The 26741-nt window shown below is 37.4% G+C and overlaps 1 protein-coding gene across 2 annotated transcripts in view; it reads left to right on the top strand.

Moving 5' to 3' along the window:
• LOC150074877 (microtubule-associated serine/threonine-protein kinase 3-like) overlaps nucleotides 1–26741 on the top strand; it is a 644779-nt gene that overhangs the window by 314235 nt on the left and 303803 nt on the right. For both annotated transcript variants that reach the window (XM_090389436.1, XM_090389435.1), the window contains 2 exons: nucleotides 1206–1291; nucleotides 11061–11235. In XM_090389436.1, the coding sequence (XP_090245562.1) occupies nucleotides 1206–1291; nucleotides 11061–11235 (261 nt within the window). The remainder of the gene's footprint in view (nucleotides 1–1205; nucleotides 1292–11060; nucleotides 11236–26741) is intronic.

Raw genomic sequence — 26741 nt, 5'->3', positions numbered from 1 at the left:
ATTGTACTGGTTGTTGATTTAACCATATCATATTCTGCAATTAGATCTCGTATACTTTTTCCACTTTCTCGCTTGGAAATTATTTCTTTCTAAATGTCTAAGTTAATTAGCTTTCTCACTCTATTTTGCCAGCTCGTGGCTAAAATTATATAGCAGAATAATTTAGTTTATTCTACCACATAGCATGAGGGTGTTGCCTAAAATACTCTATAGTCTATACTTCGTAACTGAGTTTTCACTATTGCAAAACCAGGATACCTGCTCACCCACCAATGAGAAGCCAGTAAGCTTCGAAACAGTGCCGTCTGGGTGGTGGTATCCGCCAATAACAAGTAACAGTAGTCTTTTCCACTGGTGAATTGTTATACTAGTACAATACCATGGCAACTCGTTGTGAAGGCATTCACAGTATGAGATATAATTAAAACAATTCCAATTTAACTACTTTGGTAGATGGTTACGAATTACTAATCTGATGCTATTGCACTAACCTATACGTTAGTTATTCTACCATGTAGCATGAGGCTCTTGTCCTAAATAAGCAGGTAACTGAACTAAACTAATAACCTTACAAACAATAACAAAGATGATAACTGACACTCTAATCAAAGCAGGAAGGCCCCGACACATCATGTGCACATGCATGCTTTTTTTTTGGTAGTTGTTGGCGCATCGGCTTCTGTGGCCATAATGCACCTCCTAAGGTTTTTTGCAGTACTTTGATCCAAGCCCGAGGTGGGATTCGAACCCGCAACCTTTGGGTTGCCAGGCAGACACTTTACCCACCTGGCTAGCCCGGTCGGCACATGCTTGCTATGTTGGCCAATTGTATTCCTCTGCATTCATTGTAGCATCCTGATTTTATTGATAAAAACTGTTCGTTGTATCATTCATTCATTGTAGCATACCTAACTGTATTTCTAAATGGAAATTGTCTTCATCTTCTTCATTAGTTGATTAGGAGAATTTCATTTATCTTAAAAATTAAAATAAAATTGTGCTCCACAACCAAAGTCACTTAGTGGTGGTAATTTTATTTAATAAACAGCTGTAAACATCTGGAATAAATATATTGGATACATAGGAGATCATTTTGAAAAGGGGCCATCTTCACATTTAATAAAATGAAACAATTTTATTAAAATTGTGTCAAGCCTTTATGTAATATACAACTAATACATTGATGTTTCTCTTTAAAATTGTAGACAAACAAGAGTATAATTGATAAGCCAAAATCACCACAAGAAAATGATTTCGAAACAGTGAAGTTAATAAGTAATGGTGCTTATGGGTATGTATATAAATATAGATTTAAATTAGAAATTTTCAAAAATTATTTTTTAAAGATAAAACTCACAGATTTAGTTAAAATTTTAGCAAAAATAAATAAAATTATGATAAAATTAAATGAAATAAAATTTTGATATATACTGAAAACATCTATAGAATGTAAAAACATATATGGAAATTGTATACAGTGGAATTATTTTTATTTTCTTATTTCTAAGCAATAGCAATGCACCTAGATAGATTCTGCAGTGTGCATTGCTAATACCTCTCAGGATGGCATTGCGGTGTAATGGTTTAGGCCATGTTTTCTTGGAGCACGTTGAGCGCCTCAATAGCAGTGGGGAATATTCAGATACCATAAGTTATTTGGAAACTGTTTCCATCAAGGTGCATTCCCTCATCGCTCCAAGTGTATCCATCTGTGAATGGGTTCTTACCATTAATCAACAGGATAATTGGCCATGTTATAAGGCTAGAATTGTACAGAATGGTTCCAGGAACATTACAGTGAATTCAGCTTAATCATTGGCCTCACCAGATCTTAATCCAATTGAGCACCATGGGATGGGTTGGACAAGCTCTTTGGATTAGTGATCCACAACTTTCTAGTTTGTAGCATTGCTGTGGCTTAATTTGATACCCCATTAAGTTTATGACACAACAAATAGAGGCTATTCTGAGGGCTAAAAGGAGATTTACTCACTAATAGGTAGGTGTATCTAATAAAGTTTCCACACAGTGTATATTAAATTTATTTTATAAATATTTTAATATTTTTATTACCAGTGCTGAACATAATTCCTTTTAAGTAATCACAAAAGAAAAATGGAGTAGTTCACTAAAGCATTTAGTTGTTTGATTCTGGTAGCCACAGATCCAGAAGTGTTCTGCTATAAGGAAAACTTGGTTTGGAATTTCTGAAGAGGGTAAATTTGCAACAGCAAGTGATCAGTGATCATTATCAACTGGTGGCATCTAACAAAAAATCCAAGCAGTAATCCACTGACTTAGTTATTGTCTAAAAGCATACCTGTACTAGTTAAACAGTGGTTATATCTAATGTATAGGTTAGTGCAATAGCATCAGTTTAATTCGTAGCCATCTACCAAAGGAGTTAAATTCGCATTATTTTAAGTATATCGCATATCGTGAATGCATTCACGAGTTGCCAAGATTTTGTACTACCTCGAATAAGTGACACTTCACCATTGGAGAAGACTACTTCTCATTACTTAAAATAGTATTACATATTACTTATTCTCAGCTGATAGCACTACCCAAATGGCACTGAAGCTTAGATTCTTCGGCAGTAAAAAAACATCTTGTAAAGATTCCTGCATCCACGTTTCAACTAAACATATAATGTCATGCGATTCTTCAACCATTAATGAAATAAGCGTAGACAGTTTATTTTTTATACTTCTTACATTTTGAAGAAAAATGCTGAGATGGACGAGATGTGTTGGAAGGATGTTTGCAAACAGATATATTAGGTGGCAGGTTAAATGATGGATTAGGATGAGAATCAAGAGTACTTTTTTGGCTATGCAGAGAGTTCAGCAGATTGAGAATTATTGTTACCTTTTCACTAGAGTCGTTGATCGATCCTCCAATAGCTCCATAAAATGGCATGACGAGTAGACCATTTGTCCAGATATCAGGATTTAGATATTGTTGTAGGTCACAATTCTTTAGATCAGTTCTAAATGATGAATATGTGGGATGTTTGGTTTTTAATTTGAAAGCTCTACCTGGAATTTCTAGCTCTAATAGTAGGTGGTCCATCTGCTGGGAGGTAGTATTAGGGTCTAGCCTGCTAACAAAAATGTTACTACTTCTAAGGGTCGAACTATTTCTGTTTCTAATTTTAATGCAGGACTGCATATTTCTTGTTCCTATTATGCTTGCATATCTGTTGTTTCTGCGGGGAAACTTAAAATTTTGGGGGGTTTGTAGGCAAGCTATTATGGGAAGGCACTTCAGGATAATGCTCAGAGCGATCATTTTGACAGTGCGCATACAAATTGCTCGGTTTCTGTTGATTACTAATAGTGGTGGATATCGGTTGTCTGCCCGTGTCAACACGTTGCGAGGAAGCACGATTATGTTCTCGGAGATAAAGAGAGCTAGAGCTCGATTTTTGGGATGGCGCAGCTGTTTTTTCCGGAACAAATTCTTCAGCATCTGGACTGAAACTACAGAAGCCTGATGAACAGAAGGATGAGGCACCGGAGGGCTTTCGACCATAGCCTTTAGTTCGAGAAGCAAGTGGTAGAATTTACATTGCTGATCTTCTATTCGAAAAAGATGCTGTTTAATATCTTCATTTTCTCTAAATTGCTTCCTCAGCAGTTTAGAGAAATTGCTCATTTGCTTCCAGGGAAGCAAATGAGCAATCATTGTTTGGTACTGTTGATGGCAGGGGGGACGGATTAGAAGAGTCATCCGTTTGGGCAGAGGCATCTTTAGTTGACTTTCTTGTATGGTCTGAGGGCTTAGGAGATTTTAGTATATTGATGGGGGAGATGAAGGATGGTCAGCGTTGCGAAGGAGATCAGCATCTTTTGGGGTATCCTGGCAAAGCTGATACTGACTAGGAGACTGTAAATTTGCACTTCCCTTGTTAGCACTTTTGCATGAAGGGCATCTGAAATTGTTTTTTAAATTATGGACTTAGAAAAATTCTTTATTAGTGAACACGCATCACAAAAAACCATACTGCAAATTCCCTTGCAGATTACCCAATTCCGTACTGTTTTTTGACATACATTGCATGAAACCGCTACTTAGGTGGCATGTTGAAGAGTTGAGAATGGCTTTAAATATCAGCAAACAGAATGTAACAAATAAGCAGGTGAGCCTTACTGACACAGCAGGGAATCAAAGAGAAGAGTATTAAGTCAAAGAAATGAGACGACAGTTCGGACGTGGGAGTGGCTAACTGCAAAATTGCTAGAGGGCTGCAGGACTTTACCAAAGCAGGAACACTGCCAAGGTCACGAACAGATTTGTGTCAAGATAAGCACATCAGGTCAAAAGTCAATAACGTTGCTGTTTGTAGTTACGCTAAACAAAGGCTCAGAGAGTAACGTTGCACACTAAAAATTTAAGCTTAAATAAATAGTACTTATCTTGATGAATACTTCATAAAAACCATCTAAGTTGCTTGATAGTCATCTAAGGAACATGTTAGTACGTACACAGATTTTATAAAGATGCCCTTTAAAAACTACTTAAAATCACTATAAAGCAGGAGCTGATTCACACACGTCTAACACCTAGGCCACCTGAAGATCGTGCAGTACCCATCTTGTGCAATTACTTACATGTTAAGATGCATCTATACAATTTTGTGACATCTTGCTACACCAACATTCATCTGAACTGCCAAATCACAAATCAATAAACGTCTATTTTCTTTCAATAACGTTTTTACTTCTTTGTTCATCTTGTATGCTTTTTTTTCTGTCCTTAAAATGCTTCCACCATTTAAATATGGCTTGTCTACCCAAGGCTTTTTCACCTCGAACATATTCTCACCACTTTTGCCTAACTTTACACAAAATTCAATCACGATTCTTTGTCTAATAATTAACGAAATATCTTTCTCATCCTCCATAAAAAACACACTTCACATAAACTTATAACGAACACAAAAATGAATACTGCGTGATATGCTTGCACAAGCTAACTAAGAAAAGTTGAAGGAAAATATTCCTAGACTGCAAACTCATCGCTTGTTTCCATAGCAATGAAGCAGAGTTGCCAGTCCACTTATTTTCGGAACAACCTTCGTATTTTTCAGTTAATTAGTTGTAAATTTTTTTTTTATATTAGTTCTGTGTATAGAAAAATAGTTATATATTTTTAATTAGTTCAATTAAAAACTTTGTCTGGGAACAGCAGTTGAAGTAGCCACAGTGGCACATTAGAAAAGAAAACATAAAAGGAAGGGGGAAAAAGCACGTTGTCATATTGTAAAAGCTGATATGTATTTCTTAGCCTTGGTTATTATAGTTTACTTCATTTTGCCGATCCCTTCACTGCTTCTCATATTCTTTGTCCTTTATTATTGTGTTGACACTGACAAATCTAAATTCTGTGCGATTCTTCTTAACGTTTGACCATTTTCATACATCCTTATTATTTTAATTTTCTGATCCAAATTATTTGCTTTACTTTTCTTGGTAGATTTACTAGTACCACTGTCACTTATTCTCTTAGTTGGCACCATGAATACAGTCAAAATGATAAAATTTTCTGTGAAGAACTTCACATGGTTAAGGCAGAAACACACTATTATCAAGCGAGCTCACATTTTACTAAAGCACATTTCTGGAGGTCACTACCATAAAACAATAAAAGCAATTTGCAGTTTCTAGTTTATTGAACTTTTCTGTTAGTGCAATCTATTATAAACTCGATCTTATTGCATTTGCAATGATACTGATAGCTGAAATTCTGTGGTGTTTTGCATTATTATGTTGAAAGGTGTATTCTGTTCACTGAAATCTCCAGTATATAAAAAAAAAAAATAAATTTTCAGAATTTTCTTTTCATTCTTATTTTTTAAACTTCATAAACTTTTTACTCCATATCTCACTTGAGCAATTTGTGCATGCCGTGTTTGTCGTTATTGTTTTTTTTTTTTTTTTTTTACTGTTTTAAATTTTGCAATCCTAAAAAAAAAAAAAAAAAAAAAAATGAGTGAAAAAAATATTTACGTAATTCCGAAGTTAGTTATGTAACTCAGGCTTACATAAGTTGGGGACTTAATGTATATTACTCAGGCTTACATAAGTCAGGGACTTACTGTATATTAGGTTTACTAACAATCTATATCTTTGTAGCCAGTCACAAGATAGGCGAATTGCTATAAACAATTACAGAAAACAGATATACAGAAGCCCCATAAATAACACACACGCACACCTACACCTTGAAGTTCATTTTAAGTGACAAGTTATCCAAAAATCTTCATGTAGGTACTGCAGTATCTTAACTTTTTTCTAAATAATTATGGGAATTACTTATAAACACAGATAAGACAAAATTGCCTTGAAAATCAAAAGAGAAGCATCAGTTGTCCAGTTTTGGCTGATAAAAGCCAAATTGGGTAAATAATCTAGAATTCTGTTCTAGATGTTTATGAAATTGAATCATGGAATACATAAATAGATGTAGAAGATTTTACTACATGGGAAAAGATAAAAAGTAACCACATGCTTTATCAATATTATCTTCTCATTTTACTATTTTTTTTTTTTTTTTTTTTTTTTTAATTCTGATTTTATTTTTGACAGTGATTTCACTCTAATTTTGGGCAATCAACTCAAAATAAGGATAAATTAATATTTAAAAGCATTTATGTACAAATTTTTCATTTTTAATACTTAAATTCCATAAAGAGATACTCTCCACAGAGACTGCATGTTGTGTGAGAATGTTAAGTGGTGATCACTGTGTTTTGCTGATCTCCACCCAAGTCAGTGAAACTTGCTGCCATCCCAATAGAATTTTCCCATTCCTTCCTGTATACATATATGTTGATTAACATAATATACACAGTATGTGATAAATTGCTTTCAAATCAAAAGCTTAATTCATAGCAGTAATGCCTCTGACCTGTATGACAAACTTATCTCTCTTGGGTATACTTTCTGTCAGCCTCTGCTGAACTGAGGTCTGAGCTGTGAGCTGGCTAGACTACCTTTCTGGCCTACCTTTTCACCATCATAAACTAGTCTTCTGTGATCCCTGTAGGTGTGACATCTGAACGGAGCCTATATGTGGAAGTAAATGAACTGTCGTTATCACTTTGTTGGAAAAAATTCTCTATAGTATGTTTAAAACTAAAATCCCTGCTGGACCATTTTACATGGATGTCCATTAGCGAGCCATGACGAGAAATCTTGTATAATGCTCCATCAGACTGCCAGTCAGCAGCCTTTTGGGATTCGTGTCCAGCAGTTGCTCTAAGATTTGCATATCTTGGTAGACAAGGTTTCCCAATCACTGGTGAAAAGCCTTCCACCCTGGCATGCTCATGCTCCAGCATGCAACTTTTTCTTAAAGAAAAAGTTGCATGCTGGAGAATTAGGTAAATCTGATATCCCTGTCTATCTCTGCTTACCTGCAGCTCTACTCCACACACTTAGCTGAACATTCTGGCTTCTTGCTAGCTTATACAGATGGCTCGAACTCAGAGAATCTGTGGGATTTGCTGTCTTTCCAGACATTGATATCTGTGTAAATTCCCCTTCAGTGGAACATATTCATTGTGTAGTTGCACACTGTAGTTAGGCTGGATCACAGAGAAACCCATCACCATCAGAATTATATTCTGTATACAGATTTCTTAAGTCCATTGCAAGCCTTATCAATAGGAATTATAATCGTCATCTGATCTTGTGGCAGGTAAAGTAGATAGGCTACACTGTCTTTAGAAATCTGAATTTGATATTTCTTTCGCTAAATACTCAGCCACATTTAAGATCAATAGAAATGATTTGGCCAATTTTTAAGCCAAACCAGAAGTGAACTAAAGCATCCTCACCAACTAGATACCTATACAGACTACTGGCAAGTAATATGGAAAAAAAACTGCTTTTTTTGCCTATATAAATATATACAGGCTGGTCTCGATTAACGCGATTAATTCGTCCCACGAGCACAAAACATAAACGCGTTAATCGAATATAATAATCAATAGGAAAATTTATAATTGGTCCTTGACCTTCTCGAATGTCCATAAAAAATTTTAAAAATACCTTTTAAATAACTTTTTAACTGTATACAATGTAAAAGATAATGAAAATAATTATGGAATTAAATGTTTATTGCATAAAACTGCGGTTCCCAAACTGTGTGCCACGGAATATTTTAAATTTTCAAGGGAAAAACAGCGATACTCGACATCTGTCAGACACCGCGAGAACTACTAGCTCGAGGTAGTTCACAGTTTCAACATTTCTTATTAAGTTGTTTGGACCTAACTGCTAAACAGAACTGTTAGGTATTTCTTTTGGTCTGTGTGCCCCTTGAAAAAACTATTGAGACACTAAGGGCACCGTGAACCGAGAAAGTTTGGTAACCTCTGACATAAAATACACAATGAAGAAATTGACTGTTGCGGAAATATTTGAACAGTGTTGACCTTCTCTTTTCATCAATCAATTTCCTATAGCCGACAACAATCTTCTCTGGGCCCTGGCGAAATAAATATCGCAGAAAACCTCAAACCTTTTGTTTGAGGTTCTCTGCGATACAAAAGATTTCATCTAATTCTTTTATCGTTATCTCCTTCGCGGTAACATTTTCATCTGGCTCATTTAAAAATTTGAATTTTTATGCAAGTGTGCATTGACTTTATTAGCAGGAGACAAACAAGTAACACATCTTCTTCCGATGGTTCATGGAACACATCGAGGGGGGAAAGCAGGCAAACGTTTGTTTATTGACCGTACGACACGCTGTAAGCTTGACGCGTGATTCAAATCTTTTTCAACTATCGCATAAAAAAAAAAAAAAAAATCGCGTTAACTGGAAATTTGCATCGTGTAAAGTGAAAAGTGGTATAATTTTTCAAATAGCGTAAACTGAAAATCGCGTTAATCGAACTCGCTTTATGCGAGGCCCGGCTGTATAGATGTATTTTAATACTTATGATATACAATCTTATTATTTCCTGTTTTTTTGTTTTATGTACATTAAGAAGGTAATCTACTTTAATTCTGAATGTTTAATTTTTGACTTGGCACATCATTGCGTAAGTTAGCAGTACACATTGAAAACCAAATGAAAACTTTGTTCAGGGCCAAAGCGAGTTTGCATGGTACAATCATAGTTTAACAACACATTTTGTAAACACTGCAATAAAATCCATGAACACATGATTTCATAACATCACAAATTTTTCATTGCATTGCATTCACATTACATACCACTTTACCTTTCTGTACACACTGTACCTATGTGGGAAGAAGAAAAAAAGGGGCGTTTGGAACTTTATAAAATTTAAACTGCATACATTAATATTTCTAAATATTAATTTTTTAGTGTTTTTACTTTAGTGAAGGATTATTGTTAAAAATAAAATTAAAATCAAACTTTTGTACTAAAATGTAAAAAAAGTAGAATTCACAATTACTTAATTTTTTTTTATTTGCATTAATATCCTCTACATTAACGGTTCCTTGAAATAACACAGAATTGGAATGTTGCTCTCCACAATAGGCAATAAGTAAAAAATTACTCTCCTCCACCATGGACCACCTTTCCTCAACTGACATGTGATACATATTTTCTTAAATGGGGAAATAGCTGTCTACCGACTCTAAATGTGCAAAAACTCCATTCTAACCATATTCAAAACTATGCAAATATAAAAACTTACGCAAATATATGCGGATGGTTCCAAATCTCATTCAACTGTTGGAGCAACTGCAGTGTTTTCCTCTGCTATCATATCAGCTTCTCTTCCCCCTGAGTACAGCAGCTTTTCAGCGGAATTATATGCAATACAATTAGCTCTAGAAAATTTGACTCTTCACCCATCTGCAAAATATTTAGTGTACACCAACTCTCAGCTCAATTAGAGCAATGCACAATCCCTTTCATAAGAATCACCCTGTTATAAATAAGGTCAGGAATTTGCTGTTGAAAATTGAACAACTTCACCGCCAACAACTGGTGAAGTTTTGCTGGATTCCAGCACATTCAGCCATAGAGAGCTATGGCATAAACAAACAAATAATAAACTCTTTCAATTGAAACAAGATCCAAAATTTTGGCACTCAAGCATTCAGACAGTTCGGTGAGAAGTGGTACTCACACGGATTATAATAGGACATACTCATCTGACTCACCTCCATCTACTCACAGGCAATGATCCTGCTCGGTGGTCACGCTGCTTGGAACATCTAACAGTCAAACATATTTTGATTGACTGTGCACATTATCAACAACATCGAACTTCAGTATTTCTTTCTCTGGCTAATCTCCGTGAATTGATGACATTAAATCATATCATTGGAGAGAAAGCAAATATTGGTGAACTTTACTGTTTTTTGAAAGAAATTGGAATTTATGATCGAATATAAATATTTTCTGAGCTGAAATGAAATTGAGCTGGCTTCATATTAATTATTATTTATAACATTCCTATGAATAGGTGCACTATAGCCACAGCAGCTTTAGCACCATTAAACACCCATACCACACAAATACACACACACACGCACACACACACACCCTCTACATTAACTGTATTATTTGATTTAGTTTTGGGCAAAAGATCTGGATTCCAGATAATTTCTTAAATTTCAGATTGTATAAGCCCACACCTTCCTAAGCTGATTTTTGAAATTGCTGTAAATATAAAAATTGGTTCTATTAATTGTAAACTCAGTTGATAGATTACAGCATTTCTCTGTAGATACTGCATTAACAGAACCTTCAAAATATAAATTTTTGTGTATGTTCATGAAAGGATTAAATCATCTCTAAATAATTTTTATATCCCTAGAAGTGTTATCTGTATTTCTTGTTTTTAATTTTTTTTAAACAAACAAATATCTTTCCATCTCAACTTACATTTGTTATTGGGAATAACAAATGTAAGTTATTCCCTATATCGAATTGGTGTATCCTTTATTAGAATTAATTATGAACATGAAGCAATATATGCATAAATTTCATGCTAGTCATTTCTACTATTATTTCTACATGAACATTAATATTGTTTTGAAAGTATTGTTTCATATTTTCAGGGCAGTCTATCTTGTACGCCATATTGAAACAAGACAGCGGTTTGCTATGAAGAAGATAAATAAACAAAATCTTGTACTTCGAAACCAAGTGGAACAAGTCTATGCCGAGAGGGATATAATGAGCTTTACAGATAATCCCTTCGTTGTGAGCATGTTTTGCAGTTTTGAGACCAAGGTAGTCATTATAATTCTTGGTTTTTAATTATATTTTATTTTAGCAAATGTAGCATTAGATAACAAAAGGTATTGTGTGCAAAACATAAAGTTATAGTTTATTAAAAACAATGAAAAATTATGTAGCTACAATCACTTGATTATCCAACTGCAATTCCGTCATAGTGTTCAGCCTTTTAATATGGAATTCAGTCTTGTCACTTTTAATGAAAAAATCTGATCTGTTTCATTTCTGTTAATCTTCAACAACACCCAGATTTTCTCAAATGGGCTTTAAGTCACTAGCAAAGATTGTCCTGGTGCAGCCAAGCAGAGAAAGAGTTCCAGAAACATAGAATTTTAAAATTCTTTGCATTACATATTGTAAACTTATTTTCCATATCTCAATGTGTCATTCTTCCTGTGCACTGTCACATTAACTTGTGCAGCTTGATAGTGATCACATTGGGAACTGCTAATATAATGCCTTTCCCATATTTATTTCCTTAACCCATCAACAGGAACTCCTATTCTTGTTACTCATCTGGTTGCACAAGATTGAAGAGACTACAGTTTTAAAACCCCTGTTGCACCGGCATTTGTGAAAATTTCCTATTAATTCTCCTCCCACTAATCAGTAAAGACATAATTTACAGCACTAAATTACCATTATTCATAATGATGTTATTATTTAAAACACACACATGCACGCAACACTGTGGCTAATTTATTATATGCCTACAAGTTGCATCACCCTCCCTTTAGCCCTCAGAACAGTTTGGATTCATCATGGCCTGAATTCAACAAGGTGTCAAAAGTGTGCTGCAGGGATGCATGCCAGTCCATGTTTACTCAGTTGCTTCCCACAGTTATTGAAAATTGGGTGTTCACAGATTGATACTCTGACAATCTTCTTCCACAAGTGTTTGATTTGATTCAAATCTGTAGACTGGGGATGCCACTGCAATAGACTGGGTTGGCTCTCATGTTCCTGAAACCACTTCTGTACAGCACTGGCCTTGTGAGTGCATTTTCCTGCAGGAAGAACCCATTTACAAAAGCTATGCTCCAGCCATGATGAGTTCCATTAGGTCAGAAACCAGGTTCATCTCTTTAATGCACACTATTCCAAGCTCTCTGCCACCATCGACCTACATTACTGACACCTGGCAGGATGGTCTGTGGACTTGTGCTGTTTTTACCATAATCTGGTTCTCCCATCATTGTGAAACACCGTTAGCTGTTATTTGTCAATCCAGGCAACATTTTTCTGCTCCTCCACTCTCCAGTGTTGGTCTTTCTGAGCTCACCAAAATCAATCTGCTTGTTTTTTTTTTTTTTTTTCTTTTCTTTTTCTTATAGTAGTAGAACCAAGTTCAGTCATCAGTTGCAGTACCCCATCCATGAGCAGGTACAGCAGGTTGAGCCCTCTGAAATGATTCTCTTGTTCAGTGTTAACCAGAGAAGGCTACAATTATTTGACTAACTGTAGCCTTTCTGTTACCTTTGCCTCTATTGAACCAATCTCAATACACCTGAGACAGTCATGTGTGAAAACCTAAGCAGAGTTGGAATTTCTGAGATACTTATAATGGTGTCTTTGGCACTAACTACCAGTGCCATGTTCATTCACTTAAATCTCTCATCTTGCCCATTGTTTCACTGAATTGCACACATACAGCAAGCCTATGTACTTTTTTTTTTTTTTTTAATGAAAACCCCAAACACAAGAGGTGTTAGAACCTCTAGTACTCAGTACCGTGCTTGGGTCGGAGGTTGAGAAGACGAAAGGAAATATTTGTTGACATTAGACTTGAACTTCTGTGGACTGTAATTTTCAGGAAATACTTATGAAGGAAGGACAGCAAGTGCTTAAAAAATGGTACTCACCTTTGAATAAATCTGCAATAGTTTTTTACAAAGGATGGTAATTAAATCATTTAGGTGGGGAGGTAAAGTAAAGGGATTAAGGAGGTTGTTAAGGTTAATTTAACGGAATTTTAAAATGGGCCCAAGGAAGTAGAAGTGCACGTGTCCAGTCCTAGGTTGTCATTAAGGAAAGAAGAAATCATTAAAAGTGAATTAAAAATGGATAATATAGTATGACTGAGCCAATAGTCGTTATGAAGGACTTTCATTGGTTATATCGTCTTCAGTTGGCAAATTGGGCGGGAAGTAAACACGTGCTGTATTTTAAAGGTTGTCTGTACTTCCCATGATGCTCTTTTGGACATGTGGGAATGTCAACCGCGAGAGGTTCCAAGCCAGGGAAAGGTTGAAGGGAAGTTTCGTGTTTATGATGTTGAGGTTAGATTGGTGCCGAAACCATTCGATAATAAGTGCTTCATAGTGAAGAATTTTGTGGCTGGATTTGAGTTTAATAATGGTAATAGCAGAATCAACTAGGGGGGTGTGGTTGTGGTTATGAGCATGTATTGTAAATTCTGTACTGGATTGGCCTGTTCTAAAACAGTTTTGGTGGTAGTATGCATGGGTATTGGCGGTTTTAGAAGAACCGAATTTTGTGGTGGCACTGCTGATGTAGCAGGTGTCACAGTTGGGCTGGCATTTAATAAGATATATAATATTGTTAAGGTCACTAGTGGGGTATTTATGTATGTCTTTATAGGAATTAAAAAAGGATCCTAGTTTATTGTATGCGGAAAAGGTGGGCGAAATGTCTGTACCTTTTAAATATGCGTTGGAATTGTCCTGCAAGTTCGTTATGATAGGGGAGAATTATGCATGCGTGTGTTTTTTTATTATTATTATTTATTATTTACTATTATTATTTATGATTTATTATTATTATTATGATTTACAAAATGAACTTCAATATCTCACAGAGAAATTCATATCTAGAAACTAACCTCCCCAACTCATCTCTCACACAATTTCCAATGTTATAAATAAAATTAATAATCCATCCAAACATAATAATAATTAAAGAAAAGTGGTTCGGATCTTTCAAACATGTGTTCGGACTGTTTGAAAGAGCGATTGTGAATTATAAAAGCCAATTCAGAAGAAAAGTGCCCATGGAAGTATCTGTGGAACAGGCATGCAGCAGAAACAGAATGTCTATGAGACAGAGAGCAGACTGTTAGAGATGAGTCATTAATTTACCTAACTACCCACTTCTGAATGGAATCTAGAAGACTGAGAGAGGTTTTATAGGCATTGTCCCAGATGTTGAAACAATATTCCATGCTAGGGCAGATTTGCGATTTCTGCAGAGTGAACAGCTGTTTGGAAGAAAAGTAATGCCAAGAGCGAAAGAGAAAACCAAGTTTTTTAGATGCAGAGGAAGAAATATTTGTAATCTGCTTGTGCCAAGACAGATTAGAAGTCGGGGTAATCCCAAAAGGGAGAGATCAACTTGCCTAGAAATCGGAGTGTCTCCAAAGAAATGCATAGGAGCAGAAGAATCCTTTTTGTAAGGTATAAGACAGGACTGAGTTTTAGAAGGATTGAAATCAACTAAGTTGTTTTTGCTCCACTGGAGAATTACCTGGAGTTCGTCATTTAAGGAATTGCTAGTGGATATTCGACAAGTTGAAGCCTATTGAGCGGGGCGAGGTTTCTCAAACTCGAAAGTGGAATGCAAAGTGCTATCATCAGAAAAACTATGGATAGGATTTCCGGTCAATGGAAGGAGGTCATTAAAGAGGAAAAGAGTGGGAGAAAGAAGTGAACCTTGGGGGACACCAGCATTAATGGAGAAGTTAGAAGACAAAGAGCTATCTATCATCACCCTCAGTGAGCAGTCAGAGAGAAAACTTGATAACCAAACAGTTGGCAAACCATAAGATGGAAGCTTCTTTAGAAGACCTTTAGGCCAAACACGATTGAAAGCCTTTGAGATGTCAAGAGCAACTGCTTGTTTCACTGAACTTTTCCATTGAATTTGTCCATAAATGGGTAATATAAGCCAGAATATCACCAGTGGATCAACACTGATGGAATCCATACTGGTGATCTTTGATCAGACAGAAGGTTTCTAGATAGTTTAAGAGTTGGCAATTAATTAATTTCTCCATTACTTTAGAAAGTGTAGAAGTAATTCCAATGAGACAGTACTTAGATGGGAAGAATTTGTCACCCTTTTTAGGAACTGGCTGGATATGAGCAAATTTCCAAGCAGTAGGAAAAACACATTTGGAATAAGAAAGTGAAAAAAAGGCAGCAAAGAACAGGAGTAAGTTCAGCAGTGCAGGTTTTGAGAACAAGTGGAGAAATACCACCAGGACCTGGAGCTTTCTTAGCATCAAGGTTCATCAAAATCCTTCTGACATCCTTTTGACAGAAGACCGCAGGAGGCATTGAATGGAGCATGTTGGGAATGGTGGGAGGTGTTTTACCAAAATCATTAATACATGAGTTGGAAGAAAAATGGAATGCTAGCAGGTCAGCTTTATCCTTGCCTGAAGTGACAACAGAACCATCTGGTTTTGATAGAGGTGGGAGCAGAATTTGTTAAAGTAGTGGCCAATAGCTTTGGGAAGAGACCAGAATGCTCGGCTACCATTACAGCAAGAAGCAAGTTTTCTACTCTTAGCCTGTTAAAAATCTAGTTTGGACTGATTAATAACTGCTTTACAATTGTTGCAAGCTTTGGTGTAATTAGAAACAAGCCAATTACGATATGCAATGTTCTTCTCTTGGACAGCCTTAGCACATTTATTGGAAAACCAAGGGTTAGATAAAGGACGAGATTTTAAAGTGGAGTGTGGGATAAAGGATTCCATTCCTGCAAGAATAATTGCACTGACACGATCTGAACGAACGATGATATCAGAAGTTTAGAAACAGTAATCCAACCAAAGAAAAGAAATCTCGCAGGTCTTCCCACTTTAAATTCTTGTTATGTCAAAAAACACGAGGTTGGGAATAGCCATGAGATAAAGGCTCCATTGGAGAAGAGACAATCGCAATCTGAGGTGCCTAGAGCACCCATTCACCTCGACCGTGTACTTAGAAGGGTTGTTTGTGAGGAAAAGATCAAGCTTGTTGGCTGCATGGTTAGGAGTGTCTGGTAGGTAAATGAACAATCTGTGCAAGGTCATTAGTAATTGCAAAAGTGTTAGCACCTTGACCAGCTGGGTCTGTGTGACTTGAAAATGGAAGCCAGCTGGAGTTGTGAACATTAGAACCAAGGAAAATTATCTCACTGTTAGGAAAGTTCGACTGCAGAAAGTCAAGTTGCAAAGAGAGGATGTCAAAGAGTTCCAAGTGGTTAGTGAATTTGGGAGAACGGTAGTGACAACTGATGAATTTGACAGAATAAGCCAGAGAAGATCGAAAAGAGGAGATTCCAAATTACTAAGTCTCTGACAGGGAATATTAGAACGGACATATGCACAAACACCACCTTTGAGGTGAAAGGAATCTTCTGACGAATAATTTGGGCACCTGAGATTAGCAGTGATTGACTCAACCGATAACTGAGATTCTGTCAAAAAAATTACATTGGGTTTGGCATACTGTAAGTGGAAATGGACATCATTGAGATTAGAACTGAGACCACATATATTTTTGAAATGAACTAGGAAATGTTTGGGAGGTTTAGATCTTTTCGCAAATAAGCTTTCTCTATTAGTTTGACAATTCATGGTGTATTCAATAGTAAGAAAAAGTGGGGGTGGCATGCTATATGAAGTAATGAAATTTTAGGATAGGGCATACACATGGTAACAATATTCCCAAATCCTTGACATAACGTGGCCTCAACAATGTCCCCCACCCACATTACTCAGATTCCCTTCAGTCAGTCACTATCTGGCAGAGTTGAGGCAGCAAGCTCAGCGTTTCCCAAACTTTTTTAGTCATGGAACACTTTTCATCTCACAATACAGCATGATCGAAAAGTCTGTAAACAATTACAGAATCTGTATTTCAGTGAATTTTTGACGTATGTTAACAAGATTAGCACAGAAATGCATAGAATTACGTGGGGTTTTGTCCGAAAGAATTACAAAACTAATTCCAAATATTTCCACCGGGTGGTGCTGTACCATGAATTATGTCACGCAAGTGTCTGCTATAAAGGCACTGCAAGAACAACAGCTAAGCAGTTTAGTCAATGTTGGGAAAGAAAAAGAAAAGAAGCTAAGCAGTGAAGTTATCATTACCTGATAAAGCACTGTTGGTGAAATGTTACTATCTTAACGGTGAATCTGCAACTGGAGCTTTGCGATCTTTACGTCAGCTGATGGGTGTGCAACATAGTAAAGCACCAATGACTGTTGCAGGACTAAAGATAATGATTTATAAATTTGAGATAACTGGTTCATTACAAGATCGTCCACGAAGTGGACAACCATCAACATATGCTACAACTGTGGCTGCAGTCGCAGAAGACATGGATACTCTAATGGCATCATCGTCACATGGAGAAGCAAGCTCTCGTTCAGTTTCACATCCAACTGACGTTCCATATGGGAGTCTGAATGAATGAATGGCCACCAAGGTCTCCAGACCTCACGCCCTGCAATTTTTGGTTATGGGGCTACTTGAAGTCATGGGTTTACAGAGATTACCCGGCATCATTGGCAATGCTAAAAGACTATACGAAGGCAAGTATCAATGATACCTCCAGAAATACTGTTTCATGCTGTCCATAATGTCATTACTCGTCTTCAGGCAATGCTCGACGAAGGCCGCCACATTGAACACTTATTATAATGAGGTGCTTTGTGGTGTTACAGATCAAGCGCCACCTGGTGAACATATTTGGAAATAATTTTGATATTCTTTCGGAAAAAAACCCACAAAATTCTATGTATTTCTGCTCTAATCTCGATACCATATGTCAAAAATTCACTGAAATACCGATTCTTTAATTCTTTACTGACTTTTGGATCACCCTGTATATTTACAGAACACTTACAAAACACAAGTTTAGGGGAAACTAAAGAACTATTTGCCAATATTTTATTACATACAAAGCACCGCACATTAGGAGCATCTTTATTTCCAACACATGTAAAGCCAAAATGCAAATAACTGCCATCCTACTTTCGTTTTGGTCTTTTATTAGTTGGTTCCTGTTTTTTCACTTTGGATTTTTAGGAATAAAAGTCTGTGATTGTTCATCCTCACTTTGAAGTGTGATCGTTTTCATCATGCACAGTTGCAGTGCTAGAAGTACTTGCTTCTGGTTTTAAAGTTCCTTTTTCAACCCAAATCCATGGTCATTTATTTTAATAAATAATATATCGAAATACTGATAATTATCAAAAAAAATTTGTACGAGGAAGTGAGTTTAGTTATGATATCCATTTGCTTCCACCTCTCTTTCAACCCATGTACTCCAGGCTAAATTGCATATGAATGACATTACCTCTACACACTTTTCTATGCAAAGCTTGCTAAATAAAGTATTCCATGATCTATTTGATTATTAGTCTGTGCCAGTATATTAATAACCGAAAAAAAGGTTAAAAATTATAATGATAAAAAAGTGGTGTACACTGCAAATATGCAAAATTTGTTTATTTTATTTTTTTAATTATTAATTATGAATTTTCATAGAACACTTGTTCATATTTCATGGAACTTGTTATTTTGGTTTGTTATTTGTTTTTTTTTTTTTTGTTTTTTTTTTTTTTTTAGGAGCATTAGCAACTAAGGTCATATTGCTCCGGGAATATGCGGTGGTCATTCCCTGACCTTTCCGCATCCTCCGTATTTGGTGGCGACGGGCTAGAACCCCGGTCTAATCAAGAAGCGTGTGCTACGCACTGCTGCTCCTTCCAACCTAGCTACAGAGGCGCCTGTCATGGAACTAGTGTTCCACCGAACACAGTTTTGGAAACGCTGCGCTAGCTGATCCGGAAGCCTCCTAGAGAGTTACCAATAGGTTCGGCCCAGTGTACTAACTAGTGGCTGGCCTGCGAACATCATTTTCAAGCTGTACCCTCAAAATGTAAGGATGTTTGGATCTCACCATAGTGTTCATCATAACCTCAAAAAACATCAGTCGTACTGCATGATGGAAGGGATGGGGGAGGGTTGACCAGAACTTAGCTCTAGAGACTAATCATGAGTTCCACTACTTCAATCCTCCAATAAGCAAAGTGGTGGTATTGCACTGGTTGATGAGAGTCATCTACCACTTAGTATTGCCTGGTAACACAGAGGGGCGCATTCCTCCATGTGGTGTGGGCACCACACCTCGACCCCTGCTTACTTTGGTTCACACCTGGGTAGTCACCCACAGTGTGCTTGTGCATAGGGATTATACCCAGGATTATTATCAGTCCCACCATCGTGAAGGTGCAAGCAGAGAATTTGGCTGTCGCAGACCATCTGGACTTCACCAAAATTGGGTACACTTGACTTGAGTGCCACCCGAATATCAGTTCCATCAGTGTTTTAGACTCCCAGGTAGCAAGCACAGCTTGTCTGGCATATCTGAGAGAATGTCTGCGACAGCCTCAAGGATCTGCTTCTTGCTTTTTATTGCATATTACAAAAATGATATCGTTGCCGAAGGAGCATTCCATTTCATGAAAAGGCTAAATGTTCCTAATAAAGGGCCCATTACCATTTCATTTCAGTTAGACACCAGTTTCTCGATTTTTGTAACAAAGCCACTTGAAATTTTGTCACTCTATCAAATCTTCCATCTGATCAACGGTCGCCAGTATGGATTCTGTCAGTGTCAATCCACTGGTGATGTTCTGACTTATGTTACCCATTTATGGACTAATTCAATGGAAAGGTTCAATGAAACACAAGTAGTTGCTCTTGACATCTCAAAGGCTTTCTTTATCTGCATAAATGTCTTCTGAACAAGCTTCCATCTTATGGTTTGCCAACTGTTTTTAGTAATTAATTATCCAGTTTTCTCTCTGATCTCTTACTCAGGGTGATGGTAGGTGGCTCTGTCTTCTAACTGTGCAGAAATCCACCACTAGTGCTTGGTTGGAGTTGAGAAGACGGAAGAATTAGACTTGAACTTCTGTAGACTATAATTTTCAAAAAATATGTATGAAGAAAGTTTGTTCCAGAAAATGGTAGTTGAATGAATAAACGAGAAAGATGAAAAGTTGGTTCTGTGAGTTTGAAGTTGGACAGTAAATGGATGTTGTCTGGTGGCACACGCATGGTGGACCATTTTGAAAGAGAGAGAGTGGGAATTATAGAAGCCAATTCAGAAGAACAGTCCCCATGGAAATATCTATAGAAAAGCCATGCAGCAGAAACAGTATGTCTATGAGACAGAGTGTGAAAAGACTCTGTTAGAGAGGAGTCATTAATTAACCTAACTGCCCTCTTCTGAATGGAATCTAGAAACCTGAGAGAGGTTTTGGGGCACCACCCCAGGTGTGGGAACAATATTCCATGGTAGGGCAGTTTTGCGATTTGTACAGAGTGAACAGCTGTTTGGAAGAAAAGTAACACTGAGAGCGAAAGAGAAAACCAGGTTTTTTAGATGCAGAGGAAGCAATATTTGTAATGTTATTGTTGTTATTTGGTTTTTAGGAGCATTAGCAACTAAGGCCATATTGCTCCGGGGATATGCGGTGATCATTCCCTGACCTTTCTGCATCCTCCGTATTTTGTGGTCACGGCCTGGAACCCCAATCAAGGAGCGTGTGCTACGCACTGCTGCTCCTGCCCCCCTGGCTACGGAGGTGACAATATTTGTAATGTGCTTGTGCCAAGAGAGAGAGAGAGAGAGAGAGAGAGATTGATTAGAAGTCAGAGTAATCCCCAAAAGAGATATATCATTTTGCCTAGAAATCGGAGTGTTCCCAAAGATAAGCATAGGGGCAGAAGAATCCTTTTTGTGAGATATAAGACAAGACTGAGTTTTGGAATGTTTGAATTCAACTAAGTTGTCTTTGCCTACTGGAGATCGGCATTTAAGGAATTGGTAGCGGATATTCGACAAGTTAAAGCTGTTTGAGCAGGGCAAGGTTTTTCAAACTGGAAAGTGGAATGCAACGTGCTATAATCAACAAAACTATGGATAGGATTTCCAGTCAATAGAAGAAGGTCATTAATATACAAGAGGAAAAGACCTGAACATTGGGGGACACCAGCACTAGTGGAGAAGTTAGAAGACAGAGAGCCATCTACCATCATCCTCAGTGAGCAATCAGAGAAAACTGGATAACCAGTTACAAAAAACAGTTGGCAAACCATAAGATGGAAGCTTGTTTAGAAGACTTTTATGCCAAACACGATCGAAAGCCTTTGAGATTTCAAGAGCAACTGCTTGTGTTTCACCAAACTTTTCCATTGAATTTGTTCATAAATGGGTAACATAAGCCAGAATATCACCAGTGGATCTACACTGACAGAATCCATACTGGTGACCATTGATCAGATGGTAAGTTTCTAGGTAGTTTAAGAGTTGTTGGTTAATTGATTTCTCCATTACTTTAGAAAGAGTAGAAGTAATTGCAATTGGACGATAATTGGATATGAGGTGAGGGAGTTGTCACCCTTTTTAGGAACTGACTGAATATGAGCAAATTTCCAAGCAGAAGGAAAAACACCTTTGGAATAAGAAAGTGAAAAAAGGCAGCAAAGAACAGGAGTAATATCAGCAGCACAAGTTTTGAGAACAAGTGGAGAAATACCATCAGGACCTGAAGCTTTCTTAGGATCAAGATTCGTCAAAATCCTTCTGACATCCTTTTGATGGAAGACCACAGGAGGCATTGAATGGAGCGTGCTAGGAATGGTGAGAGGTGCTTTACCAAGATCATTAATACATGAGTTGGAAGAAAAATGGGATGCTAGCAGGTCAGCTTTATCCTTGGCCGAAGTGACAACAGAACCATGTGGTTTTGACAGAGGTGGGAGCGGAGATGGGCAAAAGTTGCGGCCAATAGCTTTCTCAAGTTTTCTACTCTTAGCCTGTTCAAAATGTAGTTTGGACTGATTAATGGCTGCTTTACAATTGTTGCAAGCTTTGGGGTAAGCTGAAAAATAAACTGAAGAATTGGAAACAAGCCAATTACGATATGCAACATTCTACTCTTGAACAGCCTTATCACATTTATTGGAAAACCAAGGTTTAGATAAAGGGCAAGATTTTAAAGTGGAGTGTGGGATAAAGGATTCCATTCCTACAAGAATAATTTTACTGCACAATCTGAGCAAACGTTGACATCAGAAGTTTTGGAACAGTGATCTGACCAAGGAAAAGAAGAAAATAAATCTTGCAGGTCATCCCATTTTGCAATCTTATAATGCCAAACAATATGAGGTTGGGAATAGCCATGAGATAAAGGTTCCATTGGAGAAGAGACAATCACCAAGTTGTGATCTGAGGTACCAATGGACCACTCGCTTCGACCGTGTACTTAGAGGGGTTGTTTGTGAGAAAAAGATCAAACGTGTTGGCTGTATGGTTAGGATTGTCCAGTATTCTTGTAGGTAAATGAACAATCTGTGCAAGATCATTGGTAATTGCAAAAGCCTCAGCATCTCGACCAGCTGGGTCAGTGTGACTAGAAAATGGAAGTCAGTTAGAGTTCTGAACATTAAAATCTCCAAGGAAAATCACCTCACTATTAGAAAAGTTGGACTGGAGAAAGTCAAATTGCAAAGAGTGGTAGTCAGAGAGCTTCAAGTGATTAGTGGAGTTTGGAGAACGGTAGAGGTAACAGATGAATTTGACACAATGAGGTAGAGAGATTTTAAGCCAAAGAAGATCGAAGAGAGGAGATTCCAAGTTACCAATTCTCTGACAGGGAATATCGGAATGGACATATGTACCACCTTTGAGGCGAAAGGAATCATACAGTGAATAATTTGGGCAACTGAGATGAGCAGTAGTTGAATTAACTGATAACTGAGATTCTGTGAGAAAAAGTACATGGGGTTTGGCAGACTGCAAGTGGAATTGGACATAGTTGAGATTAGAATTGAGACCCCTTATATTTGGGAGGTTTAGATCTTTTCGCAGATTAGTTTGACAATTCATGGTGTAGTAAGAAAAAGTGGGGGGGGGGAGCATGCCGTATGAAGTGATGAAATTTTTGGATATGGTGTACACGTGGTAAGAATATACACAGATCTTTGATATGACGTGTCTTCGACTACCCCCCCCCCGCATGCACATTACTCGAACTCCCTGCAGTCACTATCGGCAGAGTAGAGGTTGCAAGATTATACACTAGCTGATCTGGAAGCCTCCTAAAGAGTTACCAATAGGTTTGGTTCGGTATACTAACTAACTGCCGGCCTGCGAACACCGTTTTAGAGCTGTACCCTCAAAATGTAAGAAAGATTGGATTTCGCCATGATGTTCATCATAACCTCAAAAGTCATCAGTCATACTGCATGATGGAAGAGATGGGGAAGAGTTGACCGGAACTTAGCTCTGGCGACTAATCATGGGTTCCACCACTTCAAGCCTCCAATAAGCAAACTGGTGGTATTGCCTGGTAAACCAGAGGGGCGGCATTCACTGCATCCTCACCACTTTGTCTTTATTGCAAGGATGATCATCCAATTTTTTCTAAAGCATGTGACTTATATAAAATTTAGGGGGAGAAATACAGAAATATACAATCAAAAACAAAGCAAGTGAAGCTGGCCTTACCAAAATATACTTTTGCCTTGGCTGATCAAAACCAGTCTGTAGCAATTCAGGCAGAAGTTTCAGCTCGATCAGTGCTTTTGACCCAAAATCCATCTTTCAAACTGCATCTAATACAGCAAAGCAGTAACACTCTATTCAGAGTACCAACATATAGGCAATTTTTCAAGTAATAAAGCACCAAGAAATTTGCATAATCCAGATACTGTTGAGGCACCAAACCAATTTGAACACAGACAGTAGTAACAATGATGTAAACAACGTTAGCCCTTCATGTAGAAGATGACATGGAAACTGAATGTTCTTTAGATTTAATCACATGCACAGAGATAGAAAATGAATCAGACACTCCATTTTCCAAAAGAAGAGAAAAGAAAACCTGATTTTGAAAATGCAAACTGGTCATAAAACAAAACAAGTAACCTGCTCATAAAAAAAAACCTGACCGACTCATCATCCTTCTTGAAAACAAAATAATGCAAAAAAATTGTACAGTGGAATTTGTAGGGATTGTGCAGCAATATGGATGAAATCTATGGTGTGATCAGCAAATATTCATCCAAAGCAATTTGCATACAAGAGACTGATATAACCACTCAGGTGACTCCTAAAATCAAGATCAATTTTATATCAAAAAGACAGAAATACGAGTATATTCTCTTCCACACATGGCAGTGTAGTGATTCTGGTGCATGCAAGAGGTCCCATTCAGACAGATATCTCATCAAATATCTTGGAAACAGTTGCTTTTCACATTATGCTGGGAATTACCTTAACTTTTGTTTCTCTATATCTTTCTCCAGACTAGACATGTATGACCAAAGAACTTGTAAGACAACTTTTTGCTTATTAGGTGACTATTAAAGTTACCTAAAGAGCAGCATCCATTATGGGGATCTGCTCGTATGGATAGAAGATATAAAAGATACATTTCTTACCTTGATCACAAACTCAAATACATTTCTTGGTAGGTTCCACCTCAGCTATCGATCTTTCTGTATGCTCCCACACACTATTCCCAAGCACATAGGGGACAGTGCTAAATGATCCTCCTGCAGAAGTATCATTACGCAGAAGGGAGGAGGAAGAAAAAAAAAATCTGGAAATAACAGTGGAAGTTCTAGAAGCACATACCAAAGAAATATCTCAATCATATTTGATAGGTGGAACAGGACCAGGGTATGTCTGCCAGGGGCAAAGGTTGATGACGTTGTAGAGCGAATATCATCTTTTAAGGGCACAAAAGGTGATATAGTTGTACACGTTGGCACTAATAATATTAAGAGTAGGAGACCGGCAGAATTACTTAACAAGTACAGGTCACTGTTGAAGAAAAGCCGAGAATTAGGGTTGAATTTGAAAGTGTCTGCAATTCTGCCCAGACACGATAGGAGGGAGTATATGATGAGAGCCTTGTCGATCAATTCGGCCCTGGAAAGATTGTGCAAGGCCCAAGGGGTAGAATTTTTTTCAGCCTGGACTGTACTTGTTAACAGGAGAGATTGCTTCTACAGGGATGGAATACACTTAAATAGAAAGGGTGCAAGAATATTTGCTGATGCTATCGAGGCAGTGTTAGGTGGGTCGGAAAACTGCTAGCTTGGGGTGAGACAAAGACCAATAGATTGACAGTAGCCACTGGCAGAGGTGAAAGAGATTCTTGCACTGCTTCTATTAGAATGAGCAGAAGCCTGAAAAACAAGATGCATGGGTATTTCAGAGACTGCTGGGAGCCATTGCGGTACAAGTAAACACATGGGTTGTGTTAGGGTAGCTAAGAATAGAAACAGGTGCAGGTATACTTGCGTGTACACCAGTGCTAAGAGTTTAGTAAATAAATTTGATGAATTTGAGGTATTGCTAAAAACATCAAAGGCAGATATTGTTGGGATATCAGAGACGTGGTGTCACACAGATATAAGGGATGCAGAACTGCAATTTGGGGAGTACAACGTCTACAGAAAGGATAGACAGGATAGGAAGGGGGGAGGGTTATGCTATTAGTTAAGAAACACATAAAAACCAAGGAAGTGAAGCCAGTCGACATCGCTAGACAGTGCAGTGTTGAGTCAGTTTGGTGTGACATAAGCATTGGGAGATCAAAATTGAGAGTAGGAGTGTGCTATAGGCCTAATGACTCTGATGAGTATAATAAGGAACTGTACAGGGAAATAGAGTGGGCCAGTAAATCAGAGAGTCTTATAATGGGAGATTTTAATTTCCCAGATATTGACTGGAATTTGGGGGCTGGTTACTCACACACTAGCAGGGCTTTTGTGGATTTATTGGATGATTGTTTTCTACATCAGCATGTTTGGGAGGCAACTAGAGGGAGTAATACTCTTGATTTGATTATCAGCAGTGATTCTTCATGCATTAAGAATCTGCAGATAAACGAACCACTAGGTGGCAGTGATCACAGTGTGCTGAAGTGGGATTTACTCAAAGAGGTAACTACCATTAGGGGTAAAGGGAAGGGTTATTGCTTCCGTAAAGGCGACTACGATGGACTGAGACAGTATTTAAATTCTATACAGTGGGACCAACTGATGATGTTACCAACAGCAAATTCAAAATGGGAAGCATTCAAAGAACTTATCTTGGAAGCTGCTAGGCTTTACATACCAACTAAGAAATATTGTTCAAGATTTAGGCCAAAATGGATGTCAGATGAACTAATGAGGCATATGGCAGAGAAGAAAAATGCATAGGATACTTACAAATTAACACATGACACAGAAGCCTATGATAGATACAAGTTGATATGCAACCAAGTTACAAAGGAGGTTAGGCAGGCAAAGGCAGATTACGAGAAATCCTTGGCAAGGGATGCAAAGAAAAACAGCAAAGAGTTCTTTACTTATGTTAACTCTAGAAGGAAGGGGATGAATCAGATTGGTCCACTTGATATTGATGGGTCAAGTGTTGATGATCCTGCTCAGGTAGCTAACAAACTAAATGAA

Source organism: Mastigoproctus giganteus, unplaced genomic scaffold (genome assembly GCF_048544385.1).
Source record: "Mastigoproctus giganteus isolate SK-2022 unplaced genomic scaffold, ASM4854438v1 scaffold_18, whole genome shotgun sequence".
Lineage (NCBI taxonomy): Eukaryota > Metazoa > Arthropoda > Arachnida > Uropygi > Thelyphonidae > Mastigoproctus > Mastigoproctus giganteus.
Note: the sequence above shows the minus strand (reverse complement) of the source record. Positions and strands in the feature narration are given on the sequence as shown.